Genomic DNA, 20,438 nt, shown 5'->3' with positions numbered 1-20,438 from the left:
CGGGAGCTGGGGTGACCCTTCTTCCAGCCCTGCTCCTGGGCACTCACAGCCTCCCATGTTGCCCCGAGCTAGGACACGTCCCCAGGGCCAGCATAGCCCCTGAGGTCTTTGGGGTACCTCAGATGGCACTGGTAGATCTTTGGGGGGCACAGACACTCACATGGAGGTCCCAGACGAAGGCATCACCAGAAAAGGCACACTGAAGCTCCTGCAGTGCAACAAGAAACTATCTGAAGACACCAAAATTCACTTGGAGGCTCTTGCAGGTGCACAGACAGAGATGGTGAGGGTACTGGTGTGCATCAGGAGGGACAGCCAGATCTCTGGGAAGTAGAAAAAAAGCACCTGGCAGCACCTGGAGGTGCATCAAAAGGCACCCAATCCTCTCTGGGGATCACCAAAAGCAATAAGGATGGCACTTAGGTGCTGCCAAAGGGACTTGGTGGGTCCAGGTGTGTGCCAGAAGGTACTGGTAGCGCTCTGGGAAGCACAGATAGGTGTGCAGGCCATGCAAGTTGCACCAAATGGACTGAGCCCCATGGGCCACATCCCAAAGCTCTGGGAAGCACTTGGGCACTGCAAACAGCACTGGTTCATCAGTGTTGAGTGCAGAATGACTGTTGGAGGACACCTGAAGGCACTGCAGAGTCTGTTGTGCTGCAGTGCAAGGCACCTGGAGGCACCTGGGCAGCATAGAAAGACATGTGGAGTCCCTTAAGTGCATCAGAAGGCACCTGGGACCATAACAAGCCCAAAAAAGGCCCTTGGAGACCACTGGTGGCAAACAGCAAAGCACCCAGGTCTTTTGCACAGAAAGGACTACCAGAGCTCTGCGCTCAGGAGGCATCCAGGTATGCCCTGAAACGCACTTGGAAGCCCCCCAGAGCTCATCAGAAATCACTTTTACATCACTGGGCACACTGAAAAGTGCTTGGACGCCCCAGAGAAAAGCATGACGGTGTTATGATGTCCCAGAGGTGCACCCCCAAAGACCACTGGGGCATCATCAAGGGGGGCCTGGAGGAGCCTGGGGCACACCAAAAGGCAGGCAGAAAGACTCCCATGACTCCAGTGAGAAGCTGGGGACACAAAGCTCTGGGTGCCAGGGGCTGCTGCTTCCTACAGGAGTGACAGCTGCTTCCAGGGGCCCAGCAGGCTTTGGCTCCAGAGCCTGGAGGCTGCAGGATGGATCCAAGTCCCACACTGTCCCTTCTCCTGCCACTGGAGAAGACAGGCTGCCTGGTGTGGGGGAAGAGCATCGAGCAGGTGCTGGAGAGGCAGGGAGCCAAGGATGTGGGAGCAGAAGACAACACAACACAGCCAGTCCCTTCCAGGCTACTTTAATACCAAGTGAACAGCATGCGGCTGGACCTCCTGGTCTCACGGCATCATTCATGTGCAGCCAGTAACCTCACAGCTACTTCCCCGCAGCCCAAAGAGCCCTGCGCTCCCCAGAGCCTGCAGGCACTCCCCTCATTAGAAACAGCTCCATCAGCCCACGGAATGTCCCCTGTCCACCAGGACAGTCCTCACGTGTGGCCTTGTCCTCACCTGAGGCTGTTCCTCAGGAACCAGGCATGCCAGCAGAGGTGAGATGGCCCCCAGGGATGCCCAGGTGGCCCCCACTGTCCCCTCTCCCTAGCCACTGCTGGCAGTCTTTCCTAGCAGCTTCTCCTTCTCCCAAGACCTGCACCAGGCCTGTCTCCACCACAGCAGAACAACACAAACCAATGTAAAAGCCAAACTGGGCAGGTAAACCTTTGTCCCCAAAAAACAGAACTAACCCCAAAGGCTGGCAGGGGACAGGCAGCTGTCACAGACCAGAGCAGCAGGCCTATCCTCCACACCCAGCTCTCAAAACAAACTCAAACAAACTGAAAGCCTGGAACAGGACTGGGTCCCCAGCAGGGCTCACACACCGCTCCTGCGGCTGGCGACACTGAGGCTGGCAGCTCAGGTTCAGCTCCTGGTTCGGGCAGGACACAGCTGCCTATGTCAGCTGGCTCTCTGCAGCGGAGAAGAAAGCATCAGGCTCTGTGCAGTGCTGCAGGGAGCAGCACCCCAAAACCCCCTCCCCTTGTATCCCCTGCTGCCAGCCACAAATCCCACCCGGAGCTCAGAGCCACTGGGGTCACATCCAGCAAAGGAGTGACTCCTTCAGCCCTGCCCGCCAGGCTGGCTCCCCCCATGCACTAGAAGCACCATAGCTCCACACTCCCAGAGACACTCCAGGACTTTGGGAAAGGCAGGGGGTTGGCACTGGCACCGCTCAAAGACTCACCTAACATCTGAAGAACGCGCAGCGCCGCTGCAGCCTTCGCCTCCTCGTGCCTGCTCCTGCCTGGCCCATTCTGCCAGACCCACGTGAACCCACTGAAGGGCACAGAACACCCTGGGATCACCACTTGGCACCAGAACCTCAGCCACCCACTGGGGTCTGCCTGGACACACTTGGTGAGGAACATGGGGGTCCCCCGGTACTGCCTCCAGCACAGCATGTTCAGGCGGTCCACTGCGCTGCACAGCAGCGGAGACAGGGGTGCCTGCGTGGGGACTCCCAGGCACTTGTCCCCTTGGACCTGGCTGAATGATGGCTTCTCCCTGCATGACTGCAGTTTCTTCTTCAGGTCGGGGTTCAGCCAATCCACCCTCACATCTGGGCCACTGAGCCTGTTCCCTAGGAGAGATGGGCAGCAGCTGGCAGATGTTCAGACACTAGCCATCCAGTATCACCCACCACCCACCCTGTCCTGTCCCCCACCACTTGGCACAGCGACACCGTGCCCACGGGTGGTCTGGCACCGACCCACACTGTATGAACTGCACAGGACCCCTTCCCCTGCCTGCACAACCACTCACACAGCCGCAGGATGGTTGCTTCTCCACCTCCGGCTGCTGCCAAGGTGGCCTTGGGGCTGCAAAGCTCAGGGAATGTTAGGGGCAGCCTGCTTTTAGGGACAGGTGCAAAGACGTCAAAGCCAAGCACTTCTCTGCTGGGGCAGAACCAGGTACAAACCAGGACTCTGGAGGTTCTGGTTCTGTCTGGGAAACACGTCCCATCACAGGGCTGTGCAACCGCACGACGGGGCACTGAGGGGTAGCGCATATCCCCGAGGAGGGTTTAATAACTTGGTCAACACTCTGCATGCACTGGGCTGGTATTGGTGATGCTCCTGCTCTGAGCAGGCAGCTGCCTGATGACCTCCAGCAGCCCCTTTACCTCAGCACCACTTGGTCTGCAAAAGGGCTGCCGGGGATCAGACCCACTGAGGACAACGGGCCTCCCATGGGACACAGGGAGACAACAGGGGATGTCTCAGGGCTGAAACCACCTCACAGCCAAGTCTGGAGGTGGGATCGGTCCTTCCTTAGAGATACCAGGAAGACCAGCATCCCAAGCAGCATCCCACAGCACCCCAACCTCCCACTTACCTTCCATCAGGGTTTTCTTGGCCATGGCAGCAGCCTGGTGTGAGCTGTATTTCAGCACAGCAAGCTGTGCCCATTTCTGGCAGGGGCTGGTATGCAGGGTGACCTTGAGAACCCCCTCCGTGACCTGCCGCAGCATGGCCTCCACCTCCTTCTGGCTCACCGAGGTGGCCAGGCCATCCATGCTCAGCTCGCACTTATCCGTGCTCTTGCACACCATGATGGCACAGCCCTCCCGCACCTCAAAGTTGTTGAGGGCAGCGATGGCCTCTTTGGCGCTGCGCCGGCTGCTGTACTTGGCGTAGGCAAAGCCCCGGTTCAGCCCACTGAAGGTCATCATGAGGCGGAACTCGTAGAGCTTCCCCGCGCTCTGGAAGAGTGGGATCAGTGTGTTCTCATATATGTCCTGCGGCAGCTTCCCAATGAACACTTCCGTGCCCGCTGGTGGTGCGTCGCCCACCCAGCCTGCAGGCACACAGCAACACAGTGCACGTGGGTGAGGCCCACCTGACCTCCGTGCCCGCCAGGCACCCTAGTGCTGTGCTCCCAGGGCACCATGGTGCTGAGATATTCTTCTCACATACCTGGAGGGGGGCCACCATACCGCCTCTGCCCGTTGGTCTGCACCAGGTTGATGCCAGTTTCTTTCGCCCAGGCAAGCAGGGCCATCTTGTTGGCCTTATTAACACTGGTAATCCATGCCTGAAGAGGGAGATGATGCTGGGGCTTGCTGGGGCAAAGAGTTTTCAGCCTCCCAACTAGGGGCATCCCAAACCCACGAAGCAACTGCAAGGCCCAGCACCGACCAGCATGTGGAGAAGCAAACACTGAACCCCTCCGCCCCAAGGAAACCTGAGGGGCCTCTCAACACTGCACATCCAAGGAGTACCATGCCCACTGCCCAAGCCTGCTCCACGTGACCAAGTCCAGCAACTTCAGCAGAGCACAAGGACACCAGCAGCTCCCCTGTGGCTGCCTGCAAGGGCTCTGAGAGCCAAGGCCCAGATGGCTGCTCACTGGTGCTGCAAGAAGGGGCTGGAGCATGGAGCCAAGGTGACCATCAGGCCGTGAAATCCCACACAGGCTGGGACCCCAAGACAGCCAACTCTCTTCTACCAGCATCTCCGCAAGCTTCTGAGGCCATCACAGAGGGTTTGGAGACACCATCTGTGTGCCAATGCCATAAGGTTTTAGCTCACTGAGGTCACATTAGGGCCTGTGAACCCGTGCCTTCACCTCGCCCATCGCCAGGCGGTGGGTGGCACCTCTCCGTCTCCAAGCGGTTTCAACTTTCCTGAAGACAAAAACCCACCTCTGGATGACAGTGGGGGTCAAACCGAGGCAATCTTGCTGTGAGGAGCAGGAAGGCCAACAGCGTCCCCCGCCACGGCCCTGGGCTCCCAGGGCCGGGTGCCAGCACAGGGCACCACCTACCCCCCCCGGTACCGGGGGCTGCGGGGGGCGCCAGGGCTCTGGGGGAGGCATGACAGAGCCGAGCCCAGCTCAGGCCCCACCGATGCGGTGCCAACACCCCCCCGGTCTCCAAGCGACACGGGCTGCCCCGGGCCACCGCGGCGGGCGAGGGGCCGGACCGGGCTGGGGGCCGCACCACCCGCCCGCGGGTCCCACAGCCGGGGCTCGGGGGCTCCGGCCCCCGCCCGACAGCACGGAGGGGAGCCGTGCCCCGCACCGCGGCTCCCCGCGCCGCCCCCCAAGGGCGCTCACCGTCTCCACCGTCTCCATCGCCTCCACCGCCGCTGCTCCTCCTCGCCGCCCGGCCCGCGGCTCTGGAAGGTTCCAGCGCCGCCGCTCCGCCCCCCACGCCACGGCTGCCCCGCCCCGGGCAGCGCGGGAGGGACCCGCCGGCAGCGCCCGCCCCGCTCCCGCTCCCGCCGCCCGGCCACGGGAGGGAGCCCCGGGCATAAAGCTGCCGCCTACGGGGAGAGGGAGCGGGGGGGGCGGCCCAAGTCGCCCCCGGGCGGCCTCGCTGGCTGGCGGGTCTCTGCTCTGCCCAGGGCGCAGGGGCCGGCAGCGAGGGGGGCGCATCGCAGCTGAAGAAACGTCCCCCCGCCCCCTCCAGGGCAGCTCTCGCCCCCCGAGCAGCCGAGCAAACCCCTGCCCCGGGTGGGAAGTAGGGACAGGAGCCACGGCCTGGGAGGGACAGATTTATTGTGTTTCTGGGAGCAGTGCCTTTACATTTTACTTTGTATAAGGTCACCTCCCCGCAGCCAGAGCAGAGAGATGGGGCGGGATGATTATTCAAAGCGACGGGAACAAGAAGCTGTGGCCAAGACCCCGGGGCCTGCTGACAGCACGGGGCTCCATGTGTTACCACAGTGACAGCGGATGGGAGGCCAGCATTTGCCAGAGCCACTTGCAAAACATCTTTACAGCGATGTACTAGAGTCAGGGCATGTCCCAGGGCTTGGTGCTGCCTCTCTGCTCCCACCGGGAAAGGAGGGGAATGAGACAAGAATAAATACAACTTTCAAAAGCCCCCCCAACCCCATGCCCACTGCTGCGTGGCCTGGTGAAGGCATTTACAGAAGGAAATCTGTCATCCAGAATCCAACAAACGAGCAGACGTGTCCAGAAGGGATTTAAGGCTGGCTCGTTCGCATCCTGATCTCCTCAACCAGGCTCTCCCTGCGAACGTTGACCTGCACAGGGGGAGCACAAAGTTGCTTCAATACAACACAAGCAGCTTGACATAGCACAACCTTCTCTGATGCCCAAGGGATGGCCTGCACGTTTGTGGCCCTGTCTCTTGGGAGATCACAGCAGTGCTGGCAGCAGTCCCTCTGTGAGGACTGAGTGGGCTGCAGCACTTGTGGAGCTGAACCTGTGAGCGCAAGAACATGCCTGCAACCCTGCCAAGCCCTCTCCTGCCCAATCATCATGAATAATACTCTTCCCACTGTTTCCTACTGGTTCCAGAGCCAGGACCAGTATGTAGATCAGTGCTGGTCCTGCACCCTGGATGGAAAGCACAAGCAGCCATACAGCCCACTGAATTGCCCCTCCATGTTCCAGGCTCCTGAACTGAGGAATAGCTAGGGATTCAAGGAGGCCACACAATTGGAAACTCTCCAGAACTGGAGACAACCATGCTTCATGGCTCCAGGAAACCACATGGCGTAAGGAACCGGAACATGAGCTGTTACAGAAGTTCCTGAGGAGACCACTGCTTGAAAAGATCAATGAGCAAGCCATACTGAGAACCTGTTATAAGGGGTCTCGGTGGCAGGCTGACATGAGGGCACGTGCTCCACAGCAAGTCAAGATGGGCTGAGGAAACTCGCCTCACCCAGTCTCCAAAAGTGCACCCACAAGGCCACCACCATCAGTCTACAGGCTTCACCTCAAGTCTGTCAGCCCTGGTTTGTACCTCTCTGCCTACAGCGTGGAGAGCTTTCCCTATGCCACACCTTCTGTATGAGCAGCTTTGTTATGCCTTGGAGGCTTTTCACATCAGGTGGAAGTGCCTTACTCCTCTGATCTCCCCTTTGGGCACTACACTGAAAATGTGGGCCAGCAAAGCCACCTTGCTGTGCACACCCTGATGGCACTGCTGCAGAGCAGAGCACAGATGGGTCTGGAGGGCTGGGATCAAGTAGCCAATTCCCTTCACGCCATGATGAGCCTCACCTCCTCCCTGGTTGCCACGACCCGCAGCTTGACAACTCCATCCTTGAGCTCCTGCTCACCCACAATGGCCACAAGAGGGATGCCCGTGTCCTCACAGTACTGCAGCTGATTCAGCAGCTTGGGATTCTTCTTGTACAGCACCTCTGCCTGGAAGAGAACCAGAGCATACCACCATGATCAGCAATGACCTGTTTCTCAGCAGACTGGCCCAGCAATGCCTGGTTGGGGGAGTGCAAACTGCCATCTGGTGAGCGTGGTGGTGCATGGTGGAGGAGAAGATGGGCTAATGAGGAAGGCTGGGCATTACAGCTAATAAGTAATGCAACTCAGCTCAAAGATACTCACAAGCCACTGCTTATCCTCAGGAAATAGCAGGTCATTAGTTCTAGTCCATGTCAGACCAGGGCCAAACATCTGTGGTGTCCCTACAGGGTCAGGAGCCCGGCAGAGCACCCAGGCACTCTCCTCCATTCAGCCATCACGGCAGTCTGCCCGCAGCAGGCAGGGAGCAGGGCCCTGCCACACAGCTTGCCTTCAGCCTGCAGAAAACAGCCCAGGCTCCTCCCTGGCCTCACTCTCCCCTCCTTGAAAGGCTCCATAGTTTTTTTTTGCTTTTTATTGGAAGTGGCATGGTATCCCTGGTGCCACGCAGCAGGGGCTGGAGTGTTGCCTGCTTTGGGAATCTGTCCTGAGATAACAGAGTAGCCACTGCAGTGTTACAGAGATAACCAAGCCATGCTGCCCAGCCCTTCCTGGAAAACACCTGACTCAGGACACTGAGAAAAGGCAGGCTCCATTCAGGAGGGCAGTCTGCTGCCCACCTTCTCCCCGTGACTCCTTCCTCCCAAAGCAAAGCCAGATCTCATCCATTCCTTGCACACAGTGCAGGCCAGGCAGCCCCTGACTTCGCTATCACCTGGTCATACCTTGATTCCAGCATCCCACAGCTCAGAGATGAGCTTCAGCCGCTCTTCAAGGAGCTTCTTCTGGGCAGAGGCCACCAGCACCTGTGTCTCTGTTGTCCTGATCTTTTCCTCAGAGGCCTAAAGAGGGGACAAGACTCAAAAGATGCCATGGACATAACAGAGATATCCGATACCCTACAAGCAGGATGGGTCACCACCCCAGGGCCATCAATTTAGCGGTGAAGACCAGGCTCAGTGGGATTAACAGCATAAACTCAGTAGAGTCAGGGAGGCCCCCCCCGAAGCAGAATCATCTTCTGCAGCTGTTCTATGACAGGGGATTAACAGAGCCTCCCTCCTGTGCTGCAGGTATGTGCAGATGAAGACACGCTGAGAATGAGCAATTTCCCTTCCAGCTTCTTCCTGGAGGCTGTCCCTCCATACCAGGGGTCTCCCAGAGATCTGCTCCAAGCAGATCCAAGAAGCTGGATAGAGGCAGTTGCCTACTGTACAGCTGAGCTAGCAACTGTGGGTTAGATTAACAGCAGCAAGCTGAGATACTGCAGCACTGTCAGGAGCTACCTGCTCCCATGGTAGATGCTGGATATTCAAAGCAGCATTTTCCTGCCGCCCCTTTTGCTGAAGGGAGAAGCCTTTAAAAGGTCACCTGCAGAGAAACAAACCTAGCCAGAACTGCAGGTGGTAGGGAAGAATACATTCTCCATTTAGAAATCCCAGCTGTGTCTAGATGCTAAGAGAGAACTCCACACAACAGGTCTCTGGGGGACAGAAACATGCAGCAGTGTTTTGCAAGCCTACAGAGACCTATTTAACATTAATTGAATGGGACAGAGGACAACACATTGGTACAGCAACCCTAAGGAGGGAGGAACAGGAGAAAAAAACCAAAACAATCAAAAGGATCTGGGACACTTTGAACATTTGTTCCCCATCTGGTCTCTGTAGCACCTTGGGCAGGAAGACTAGGTGTGGGGGGCTGCCACCTCGCCAGCCTTGCAGAGCAGAGCTGCCTTGCCAAGGAGCATGTGGCGTCACGCCATGGCTAATGCAGTGGGGAACACTAAGGCACCTGACCTGGGTATCTGGCACTGCTGAGGATTAAAGTGCCCCCTCCAGCTGCAGCTGAACAAGTCGTGTCTGAGTGCTGCTGGAAGAAGGGTCTTGTCTCCAGTGCGAGTCACAGAGACCATCCTCCCAAGCCAGAGAAAATTGGAGCTTATATCCTGGTTCTGACTCCTGCTGCAGAGCACAGTAGAGGCCCAGCTGGCTTCTCCATCAAAGACTGCAGCAAGGAAAACTCACCAGCATCTGCTGGACTGGGGGTACATGGGGAAGATGTAAATTCTTGCTCTTTCTCCATGCTTAGTTGAGCACCAAAGGCACCTACCTGCACTCTCTGCTCTAGGATGGAGAAGATCCGCTCAATCCCAATGCTGACTCCCACGCAGGGCACCTTCCGTCCCTTGGGATCAAACATCCCCACCAGCCCGTCGTAGCGACCACCTCCAGCCACGCTCCCAACGCTGACTGGCTCCTCCACATGGTCATTCTCCTGCTGCAGCAGGACGGCCTCAAAGATCACCCCCGTGTAATAGTCCAGACCCCGCGCCAGGCTCAGGTCAAAAGAGATCTGTAGGACACAAGGGAAGCCCCGTCACTGCGTGCACTCGGGGGGCCCAGGCTGCCCAGCCACGAGGGCAGCCCCCCCTCCTGCCTCTGCACCCCCTCACCTGCCCTGTGATGCCAAACAGGGTCAGGTACTCAAACAGCAGCTTCATGTCCCCCAGCCCCTCCTTGGCCAGCTTGTTCTGTGACAACTTGGGGTCCTGGAGAAGCCGCTCGATCAGGTCCAGGCCACCTGTGGGAACGAGCTGTGCCTCACGTCTGCCAGTGACACATCACCCGCAGCGATGGGCCTGGCCAGCCTTGCGCGCGCCTCGCACCGCTCCGCCGCTGGCCCTCCCTGCCTGGCCTGGAAGAACAAGGCCAAGGGCTCCAACCCACAGCGCTCACCGTGAAGCTGGACATATTCCCCGATACGATCTGCAGCCTCGGGAGAGAGCCCCTTCTCTCCTACCATCTCGCTCCTCACTTCTTCCCACGGCATCTGTGAGGGGAGAGATGAACATCAGCCACTGCTCCAGGGATGTGGTCTCTCCTGGGGAAGGTCTCTGCTGGTTCTGCCCAATACAGGTGAACATCTGCCCTGAACAGATCTCTACACAGCAGAACCCCATCAGTGTCAGCATGGTTAAGAGGTGCACGAGAGAAGCAGCATATCAAATGCTCTCAGACCACGGCCATATATATAGTCACAGCTCCATTTCTTGTACCTCTGCACAGTCTGCTTGTACCTCCAACACTGCAGTCAGCAAAGCCGTCCCCCAGGCCAAATACTTTGGTTTTGATTTCTGGCCAGAACTGAACATCCATACTGTAAAAGCACCAAGTTTGAGAGATGTCTTGCTGCTGTGGTTTCCCTGGTTAGGTACTCTAATCATAAATACTAGTCAAGAAAGTGTTGCTGGTCATGGCTACCACTTGGAAAGGTGTGAGGACATGCAAAAGCCCAATGTAAGCAGAACACACTGCAGTTTTCTCACTGACAGAAGGGTCAAAGAGAAGTAGAGTCTTGATCACATGCAGCTGCACCAAGATAAATCACAGTATTTCCATATGAAACCAAGGCAATTATCCCATTCTAAAAAAATCAAATCCTCCCTTCCTATTGCTTTTCCATGCACACACAGCCCCAAAACCTAAACTTTGGTCATGCCTTTGCAATAGCTGTCACTACTAACAGGACTGTAAGTGAGCCCTTCCTCTAGCTGATTTCATTCAATCATCACACGAGGCCTCCAAAGGAAAATGCTGTTCATCCTTGAACAAAGCAACACAAATACAAGACAAGGCACAAGGGTGCTTTGTTAAGGGTTTTACAGGAAGGTTAGGAGCGCTCCTTTAAGGAGTCAGCCCACAGTGTCCCCCACATGACTGAACATACACAGAAATTCACCTCCAAATTCTACTGTGAATCCTGAGTGAAGAAAAGTGAATTTTTAAATTACACTTAATTTTAAGGTTCCTCTCCCCTAGCCATTTAGCGGAGGACTATATATACATGTATATACTGATCTCCAGCATCTTTATATCTGACTAGGGCCTACAGTCAAGACAATCAGCTGCAAAGAAAAAGCTGTACCTAACCCAGGCACCTTTCCCTCTTCCCAAGGGGCCATATAAGGGCCTGAATCCCTTACAGATCTTCACAACAGCCAGTGCTCTTGAGACAGCTTGCTGAGCGCAGTCCCATGGGTACCTGCTGCCTTGTTGCCTTGATCATGCTGAAACAGCCTGGCCAGCAACATGCACATGCTGTAGAGTCTGTGGCATGATCATGAACAGCACCAGCTTGCAGGACAGTATTTAAGAATAGGGTCCTGGACAACACAACAACTCTAGCAGCCTACTCACCTGTGGATTTCCATCTGTCCACTCTGTCACCTGCAAGCCAACCGTCTTACAGACTATCATTTATGATTGCACTTCTCTACTCCTGCATTACCACAGAGATTTACTGTTTATGTCATGTTTGCCATGCAGCTGAACCAGATGATCTTTTGAAATCCCTTCCAAACTGGGCTGCTTTATGATTCCAGGACACAACTGTGATTCCTCACAGCACCCAACTGAACCTGATATATTTTAAAAGGCTTTTCAATGTGCTGGCCCAGTCTGGGGGCAGGCTTTCATGATCCTGGTTCATAAGCAGCAGCACCTTAAGAAGGCTAAGGTTTGGGATGTTGAACCTCCCACATGAAAAGCTTTTTTCCTTCCCTCCTTTCCATTTGTCAGGACCTCGTGGGATACTGGAGAAGAAAGCACAGAATCCAGTTTGCCTATGTGACTGTGCCCTATGTGCCTCACCTCCAGAGAAAGACAGAAATCAGAACTCAAAGTTTATCAGCATTTTCCAGCCAGTTCTCATGGACCATGGTAAGAGCAGCCCAGAGGGACAGAGACTCACTGAAACTCCAGCAGCAGCAGTTGCAGCCCAGGGCTCCAGCCCGTACCTTATCCAGTTTGTCAACGCTGGAGCAGATCGTTCGGAACTTGCTGTCTGGGACACCGCAAACTGCAAACATCCCATCAAGGATGCGCCGATCGTTGACCTGAGGGAGAGGGACCAAGTCATTAACTATGAACTCGAATAGATGCTTCAGCTGTGTACAGTTTCTCTCATCTGTAGTTTTAAGCATGAAAGTGAAACTAGCAGATAACTGCCAAGATTTTTTGTTGTTTGCAGTTTCCGTCTCTTCCCATTCCTGTGGAGCTAAGCTGTCTCTCTGCCCACAGCAGACCAGCTACCACAACTGACTCCTACAAAGCCTAGGTAGAGCTATCACATTCTCCTTCTAGAGCTACAGACACCTCCACGCAACAGAAGAAAAAACATCAAGGTCTGTGAGTCCTCTCATGTGGACATGTAAATACAGCTCAGGAAAAGATCACAGACAAAGGAGATTAAATCAGTGCATTACCCTGCTCTCTCACTGTAAGAACAAAAGGACATCTGGTTATGTTAAAACATCAGTAAGGAATGATTTATTTTGTTATAGTATAGTGAATTCCATAGTTTAATTATGCTTTGTAATAGTAGGTAACTGAGGCCAAAGGCTCACCTGGATTCAACATTTGGAGAACATTTACAATTAAATTAGACAGAAACAAAATATGCTTGGGAGCTTGTAATCTTCCAGCATCAACATGAAACAGACAGTGGCTCACGGAAGACAAGAATAACTGCAAGCAGGTTATTCTGCTGTTCCCCACTGCAAGGGTGTGTTCTCATTCTCAAAGGCATCCACTTTCACCACAGCCCAGACACACGGTAGCTGGGCAGGCTGTTCCTGTGCACAGCTCTTCAGCTCATCCCAGACAAGTTCAAGGTCTAACTGCCCCACTAACCAGTGGGGGCTGCACACAGGAATGCAACACCGAGCTTGCACTGCTCAGCTCCCCTGCAGAGCCCAGCAACAACTCGGCTCTGGGTCCCCCTCAAAGACCCCACCACCCTCCGGCACACTGGGCACTCCTACCCATCACTCTCCTACTGGTGTAGACCCTTCCCCATCCTGCCTAATCTGCACATCCAGCACCATTCACAGCCACGCCAAGGTAACAGACATTTTCAAGCAAATAGCAAGTTCAACCTATAGTAGGGCATGACCCTTCTGCAAAAGGCCTCAGCCCCAGAAAGGACCCGGGGGGAAGGCAGAAGTCTGTGAACACCACAGCGCACATACTGAGTGACTGTCCCTACTAAGGGGGAGCTGGGGCAAGGGCAGGGATCCTGGGCCAGCGCCTGTGTTTTACTGCAGGCAGGGAACATGACCCGGCTGCTGGACATTTTGCAGGGGACTGTAGTTAGTCCTAGAGAGAACTCTGCTAACTGCAGCCTCAGGAAACCTCCTTGCATTCCCAGCTAAAGGCAAATCTGAGCTGAGGTCCAGCCTTTTAGCATATACACCATGAGGAGCCGGGAAGAACTTCTGGATCAGACCTTAGCGGGCACTGAGTAGCAACAGGTGCTGCTGCATAAAACTGCAGAAACAATGACCACTGCTTCCCACCACGGCACAGAGACCCACCCAGTCTCACCTTAATGAGAAAGTCCCCAAGCTGCAGGTCCCTCAGGATCTCGTGCACGATCTTCAGGCACTCAGCATCGGGAATCATGGGGTCAAACTGGCCGGCGATGTCAAAATCCTGGGGCACAGGAAAAAGCAATTAAGCACCACTGGCACGGCTGCAGCAATACAGCTTCAACTCTGCCAACAAGTTTCTTTACAAAAAGCATCAGTAACCTGACATAAGGGAGCACTAGCCCTTGCCAATAGGATGCAGAAAGGATGGAATGTGGGTTATGACCCTCTTTTAGCAAAGGTAGTAGTGTGCTCATGTCCACTGCATTGCAAAGAGTTTGTATACTGCATTGTGGCCAGCACAGACAGTTTGCAAGACACCATTCTGCTTCTCCCTGCCTTCTGCTTCTGGAGTTGCATGACCTGCTCCCTGCCTCTGACACAGCAGTTTACTATGTGATACACTTTGAAACAACGATCTTTGAAAACAATAAAGAGGAGACAGCAGAGCAATCAAACAGTAAATAAATAGAACAAAGGAACCAGGAAAGGAGGAGAAAACTGCTTATTATTTGGTACGACCTAAATGTCAAATGTTTCACCTTGATTCTTAGGAATTAGTGTTCCTTTTCTTAATACACATGCCAACCAAGTTAATGATCAGGGAAGAAGACAAGAGAAGTGGTCTCAGTGGAGGCAAACCAAAGCTTCAACTGCCAAGACAGACAAAGAAATCGGAAAGCCTGAGTGGTCTCCACCAGAGACTACCAGATGAACTAGCACACAGAACTAAAGCCCAACAGCAAGATGTTTTAATAGGCTGGTACCTCATGACTGGAAAATAACAAAGATAATATCAATGTTCAGAGAAAAATAAAACACAGAAGTAACAAGAGACCTCTTATTTGACTCCCATTTATGAATCCCAAATGCAAGGCCTTTTAATGAGATTTTGAGCACAAAACAATTTTAATTAAGTGGATAGATTTCAACAAGGCTTCACCAAGCTTCCAAAATAAATTGGTGCAATGGATTAGGAAAAAGATCACATCAAATAATCCCATTAGCTGAATGCAAGAAAGGCTGATGCAATCCTCATGGAAGTTGAGCAAGGTCTGGTACAATCAGGAAAGTGCTGCTACCACTCTATGTGGCACAGGTGAAATAGGGACCGGTGAATTATATTTGAGAAAAGATGCAGAAAAAGCTACTAGGCGGAGCAAAGAGGCAAAGCATCTCCCAGGAGAGAAGGTAACAGAGCTTTATTTATGTGGCCTGAGGGGAAGATTTCTTTTAAGTATTTCACAAATGTTTATCTGACAAAGGGGAAGAATCCAAATCAAGGGATGACGGCTACCATTTAAAAGAGCTGCACTGGCACAAGGTGAAGTAAATAATCAGACAGAAGTAAGTTTAGCCTGGATATTAGAAGACTATTTCTAGCTATCCTAGGAGTAAGATCTTGAGTAAGTCTTTCAGGAGAGACAGCAGGCAAAGACCCCAAGCTGTCTGGAAATGGGAATTCACCAAGCTAGAGCTGGCAGGTATCCATAGGGGTTGTGTGATAAAACAGGAATGTTCTCAAACAGGAATTTGTTTGCAATATGAGGCCTGGGAACTGTGTCAGTACAGCGGAACATAAACCATTCCTCCGGGCTACCACACTCATCTGAGAAAGCCACAAAGGAAATTGCTTTCTTACCTCTTCTATAATTTGACCTCTGGGTTTTCCCCTTCCTTTGAAATAAAGACTGACTATGCATGGGACAGAAGTACCATATGCTACAGCTGAGTCACATGCTCACCTGGTTCATGTGTCCTGCTGACACTTCCAGGAGTTCAACAGTTGCAATTTGGGATCAGAAGGAAATTCTTACCCTCCACCAGGCTCACAAGCACTGTGGGATGGAGCAAGGAGCTGCCCTTCTCCACAGTGCACAGCAGGCCACATACCTGGGCACCTGGGAGCTGTATCACAAAGTTCTCTTGACACACCAGCAGCCTGTGTCACAGCCACTGTCCTCACTCTCCCACTCTCAAAATGGTTTTCATATCCATAAGGGGATGCTAGGGAGATTAGAGGATCCTCCTGAGCTTTCCACAGCCCAGGGAAGGCTGCTGCAGGGTAACACAGCCTTGCTCCTATGTTTTCATGGTGTTATGTCCCCACAGGTGCTGCCCAGCCTACAACCTCATTCAGCAGCATCCCTGTCAATGGCCAAACTCACACACTGGTAGAACTCCCTGTAGCGGCCCCTGGTCATGGCTGGGTTGTCTCGTCTGTACACCTTAGCGATGTGGTAACGCTTAATATTGGTGATCTTGTTCATTGCCAAATAGCGAGCAAAGGGCACCTGAGACAGTAAGGTCAAGGATGGAAACGAATTTGGATCACCCCACCCCATTATCAGTCACCAGCAGCGCTGGGTCCCTACTACCTCCCCAACACCCAGCACAGTGTGGTGCACACCCCTGGGGCGAAGCAGCTGCCAAGAGATAGCTGGGCTCACCACAGCTCCCCAGGGTCTCCACAACTGTCCGAGACATGGCCCATACATGCTGCCATTAAGCGTCCCCACAGGCATCTTCCAGCACCACCTTTGGCTGAATCTCAAGTTTCACGTGGGCTGTGTACCACAGCAGCCTAGCGTGGGTACCCTGCTGTAAGAGAAACCCCACTCAACACAGATCTTCCTTACCTCCACGTACAAGTGTTACTTCACTGAACAGAAGCACTGTACAGTAAATAACTGAGTGGGGGTTCTGCACCCACTGAACCACACTGCCTGCTCATGCCCTCCCTGTCGGTACAGGGTCAGCGCCAAGAGACTGTCCTCCCTCCTCTTCCCTCACCCTCTGGACAGCACCACCCCAGAAGGAGGGCAGCAAAGGTGACAAGACCCCTCAGTGCTGGCTGTGGCAGGATACTGTCAGGTCGTAGCGCAGAGACAGCAGCTCCCCTCCTTGATCTTTCAGATCGTAAATGAGCTTCGAGTCTTCACCGTACTTCCCTGTCAGTGTCTCCTACAACAAAAGGACACACGAACAAACAGCATCTTCAGTGACAGGGGATCAGCCCTAGAGCACACAGAAAACAAGGAGAGAAAGGGAGGACACTAGGAGGTGTAAGATGAAAACTCAGCTCTCAACACATCACAGGCTTTCAACTGCAGTATCTTCCTCAGCTCAGCCAACTTGCTGTGTCCTCACTCACCTTCAACTCAAACACCGGCGTATCAATGACTTCTGCTCCATGGCGCTTGAAGCAAGTGATGATCACATTGAAGACTCTCTCGCGAATGGCCATTTGCTTGGGACTGTAGTCCCGTGTGCCCTGGGAATAGGAAAAGATAAAAAGATTCCTGGGATAAGGAGAAGAGCAGCAAAGGATGTAGGGCAAGGCCTCAAGGACAAGAGTCCGAGCACTGTTAGCCTGATGAATGGAGCCTGTTAGAACTTGTAGGGCATAAGCCCTGGGAACAAAGGAACCAGTTAATCGCAGGCTCTTGAGCCATAGCGGTTGAGATGACAACCAGACAGACAAAGAAGAACAAACAGCAAGATAAGGGAATGGGTAGTGCTGATGAGGAACTTTGTTATTCACAAAAGTCACTACGGAAAAAAAACCCCTAATCTTAGAATAGAGAATGTTGCTAGGATAAGATAAACTTATCAGTACCTGTTGTTTAAATGATGTGTCTTAGAAGATAACCAATCAGTGTAGTTCACCCTTAAGATTTAACCAATCAGTGTGTAACATGCAGAAGGTAGAAACGTATATAAATATAAGAGAATCACTAATAAATCCACATCTTGCTTGCATCAAGCTACGTCCTGTCTCTTCATTCACCACAAAAGGACACATTGAGTTAGAGGCACACAGTAGAGACAGACGTGAGAGGCAATGTGAAGCTATCATATTGCTAGCAAAAACAGAGATCAGGTCCAGACTCCAGATATCGGGAGAGGCAGTAAAAAGCAGCACCAAAAACCACTAGAATACGTCAGGACACAGCTCAATCTGCCACGGTCAGCAGAGGTAAATTTAAGTCAGGAGTTTTACAATACAGGAGACAAAGGAGCCGACACAGATCCAACAGTCAGCGAGTTCAGTGCTTCTGAGCATGACAGCACAGCCAGGATCCGTCCACAGCTCTGATTCAGACATATAAGCCAGACCTCTGCACAACGAGCCACCCTGAGAGGTGGAATCAGAGAAAAGGTACACTTTGAAGCTGTGGAACAGCCAGCAGCTCTACTATGTCTAAACATACATAAAGAGATATCATCTTCTCAAAGCGCAATACCTGTGAAGTGCCCATCTACTGTTCACTGGGATGTGCTCCCTTTTAATTTCTTTGCTGTTAAGAGTCACTGAATTATTTCGATGACATAATTGAAATTTAGCTTTAGGCTCTCAACAACACATAAATCACTGTTAATTAACTAGACCTTCCACTTTCATTTTCTAGGGACTGGCAGTTAGGCAGGAGGAAGCAGGGAGCTGGCACTTCGTGACACCCCACGTGCAGGTCGCACAGCAAAGAGCAGCTTTCAACAGTACGCTGACATGGCTGAAACAGGCTGGACACCCAAGCCATTTCCCTGGCACTCACAGAGCTCCAAAATCCTCTCTCCACATCTTTAAACAGTGAAAAACCCTTCCACTTTCCAGACCTCACACCACAATTACATTTACCAAAACATACAATAAAGGAAATGGATAAGGGAGAGTTTTGAGACATTTCCTAGTCAGTGGCATTAACATAACCTGTTTTATTTGTCAGCAACATTCACAGCTGTCTCCCCCACCCAGCATGGAAGCACAGCTGGTCTCTGGTCAGCTGCTAGTGATGAAACATTCAGGTTACAAAAAAATTCAGCATAAATTGCATTACGGACACTATTCTCAGATGCCTGGAGACTAAAAAGCTACCCCTGAAGGAAGGGTCCTTCTGCAAGAGAACAGAAATGCCAGCCGCTGGCCAGACCTGCTCAGTAAATGGGATTACCCACCCTCACAGGCTAAGGCAAGATCAAAAGCCACGAGACCTTTCTTGCTCCCCACATTTCAACATGTGCTGAACGTTCCTGGCAAACACTGCTGGGCCTCTGGGTTTCTCTGGCTGGCTTCTGCTTTGCAGCTTCTCCACAACAGGCCTTGCACCATCAGAGCTGCGCTTCCAAGGACTCCGTGCTCACCCAGCCTACCAGGCAGCTTCAGCCACCCTGTCCGGGTCAACAGGGAACAGGACCAGTCAGAGGATCCTCAATCCATGAGAGACAATGTCTGCAGGTACTAGTGGGGTCAGCGCTATAAAAGCTGAAAAGCCCTAGCCCTAAACTCATCGGGGCAATGGAAGTCACGACCTTACTTCAAATACTGCAATCCAAGAATACAGGAGACCTCTCATGCTGAGCAGCTACAATAAAGCTTGACCAAAAGGGAATTTAATTTCCTGACCACAGCAGCTAATGGGTGGCTTGCCACAAAAGCACAAAAAAGCCTTTAAGTTAGCAGGGTATCGGGGTTAGATGCCGTCACAGACATCTTCACCCCTCTCCCCCCTGCTGCTAAAAGCAAAAAGGGAAACAGAAATGAGAACAGACAGGTGAGTCTGTGCTGAGCCTCTGCACACAGCGGTGCGTGGGGCAGGCTCTGTGCATGCACAAGAGTGGGCTGTGCGTACAGAGGGGCATGCAAGTGCGTGTGCTGGGGGACCTTACCTTTGGGGTCTTGAGCACAAACTTCTGTTTCCCCTCATCTCCCCCTAGCTGCGCCTTCATCTCCAGCAGTTTTGCCACCTCCTTCGCGATCTAGGGAGGAACCGGGGAGGGAGCTGAGGGTAAGCTTACCTGCCAAGTCCAGCCCGTAAGCTTTCCCCAGTACCTTCAGCCTCAGCATTACTTCAGGCAGTACATCCAGACTTCTCAACCTCAATACATCCACTATCCCCAGTCTTGCACAGCAACAAGAGGAGCACTCCCTGCTCCTCTCCAGGACTCACCAGTTCGGCCAAGCACCCCAATCTCAGCACCCCCAACAGCCCCCCATTCTCTGGCTTCCACAACCTCCACTGCCCTCAGCACCTGCCTCCCCAGCCCCCACACCTCTCACCCTGTGCACCGCCTCAGGCCCAGCACCCCCAGCTCCTGCCACGCATGCCCCAGCATCAGAAGCCTCCAGCATCCTTCTCTCCAATCTACCACCAGTATCGCCAGTTCCCACTTCATCTCCCACAGCCTCTCCCCAGGCACCTCACCCTCCCGCCCAGCACTCCCATCCCCCGCCACACTCCTCCCAGTGCCACTGCCCCTAGCCCAGCAACCCCTTTATCAGTACTCCCAGTTCCCCACAGCACCTTCCCCCTAAGCACAGCAACCCCAACCGCACCCCGATCACTTCTGCAACCGCTACACCAGTACCCCCAGTTCCCCCCAACCTCTGCTTCCCCATCCTAACGCCCCCCGCGCCCCACTCGCCTCTCCCCAGGCCAGCTCCCCCCCCCCCCAGTCACACCAGCCCGCCGCTCCCGGCTCTACCCCAGCACCCCGGCCCCAGGCACCCCCGCGCCGCGCCGCCCCAGCCCCGCACCCGACGGTCCCCAACCCCTCCCCAGCCCCGCACCCGACGCCGGGGCCCCCCGCACCTCGTCGGGATCGGCCTTGTCCTGCTTGAGCCGCCGCACCGCCTCCGCCTGCGCCCGCACCGCCGCCTCCTCCGCCATTGCCGGCCCGCGCCTGCGCGCTGCGCCTCGCCCTACGGCGTCTGCGCTGCCGCTGCCCCTGC

General features: G+C 53.8%; 2 protein-coding genes across 2 annotated transcripts; both read right to left on the bottom strand.

Annotated features, from left to right (window-relative positions):
• Positions 1-660: 660 nt before the first annotated feature.
• On the bottom strand, positions 661-5,475 carry DND1 (DND microRNA-mediated repression inhibitor 1). Its single transcript, XM_040602691.1, has 5 exons — positions 5,155-5,475; positions 4,014-4,131; positions 3,433-3,894; positions 2,282-2,677; positions 661-2,007 (listed from the first exon to the last, which is right to left on the bottom strand). The coding sequence occupies exons 1-5, from the start codon at positions 5,473-5,475 to the stop codon at positions 1,991-1,993; spliced, it is 1,314 nt and encodes a 437-aa protein (XP_040458625.1). The 3' UTR covers positions 661-1,990.
• Positions 5,476-5,580: 105 nt separating this feature from the next.
• On the bottom strand, positions 5,581-20,402 carry LOC121092175 (histidine--tRNA ligase, cytoplasmic). The gene is made up of 13 exons (XM_040602690.1): positions 20,299-20,402; positions 19,376-19,465; positions 16,863-16,982; positions 16,577-16,672; positions 15,877-16,002; positions 13,665-13,772; positions 12,077-12,175; positions 10,017-10,110; positions 9,734-9,861; positions 9,391-9,633; positions 8,004-8,120; positions 7,078-7,224; positions 5,581-6,089 (listed from the first exon to the last, which is right to left on the bottom strand). Exons 1-13 carry the CDS (start codon positions 20,374-20,376, stop codon positions 6,030-6,032), a joined length of 1,506 nt encoding a protein of 501 aa, XP_040458624.1. The 5' UTR covers positions 20,377-20,402; the 3' UTR covers positions 5,581-6,029.
• Between the last annotated feature and the right edge of the window lie 36 nt (positions 20,403-20,438).

Source organism: Falco naumanni, chromosome 8, assembly GCF_017639655.2.
Source record: "Falco naumanni isolate bFalNau1 chromosome 8, bFalNau1.pat, whole genome shotgun sequence".
Classification (NCBI taxonomy): Eukaryota; Metazoa; Chordata; class Aves; order Falconiformes; family Falconidae; genus Falco; species Falco naumanni.
This window is presented reverse-complemented; position numbering and strand designations above follow the sequence as displayed.

Bases quoted from the DNA above. Each gene is read 5' to 3' on its own strand.
- LOC121092175 (XM_040602690.1), bottom strand. From the start codon at position 20,376: ATGGCGGAGGAGGCGGCGGTGCGGGCGCAGGCGGAGGCGGTGCGGCGG. The intron at 16,003-16,576 runs GTATCCTGCCAC...TTACTGTCTCAG, and splicing joins CTCTGCGCTACGACCTGACA to GTGCCCTTTGCTCGCTATTT. The intron at 10,111-12,076 runs GTACGGGCTGGA...CTCCCCTCACAG, and splicing joins GCGTTGACAAACTGGATAAG to ATGCCGTGGGAAGAAGTGAG.
- DND1 (XM_040602691.1), bottom strand. From the start codon at position 5,475: ATGCGCCCCCCTCGCTGCCGGCCCCTGCGCCCTGGGCAGAGCAGAGAC. The intron at 4,132-5,154 runs GTGAGCGCCCTT...CTCCCTCTTCAG, and splicing joins CGATGGAGACGGTGGAGACG to GCATGGATTACCAGTGTTAA. The intron at 3,895-4,013 runs GTATGTGAGAAG...GTGTGCCTGCAG, and splicing joins GTATGGTGGCCCCCCTCCAG to GCTGGGTGGGCGACGCACCA.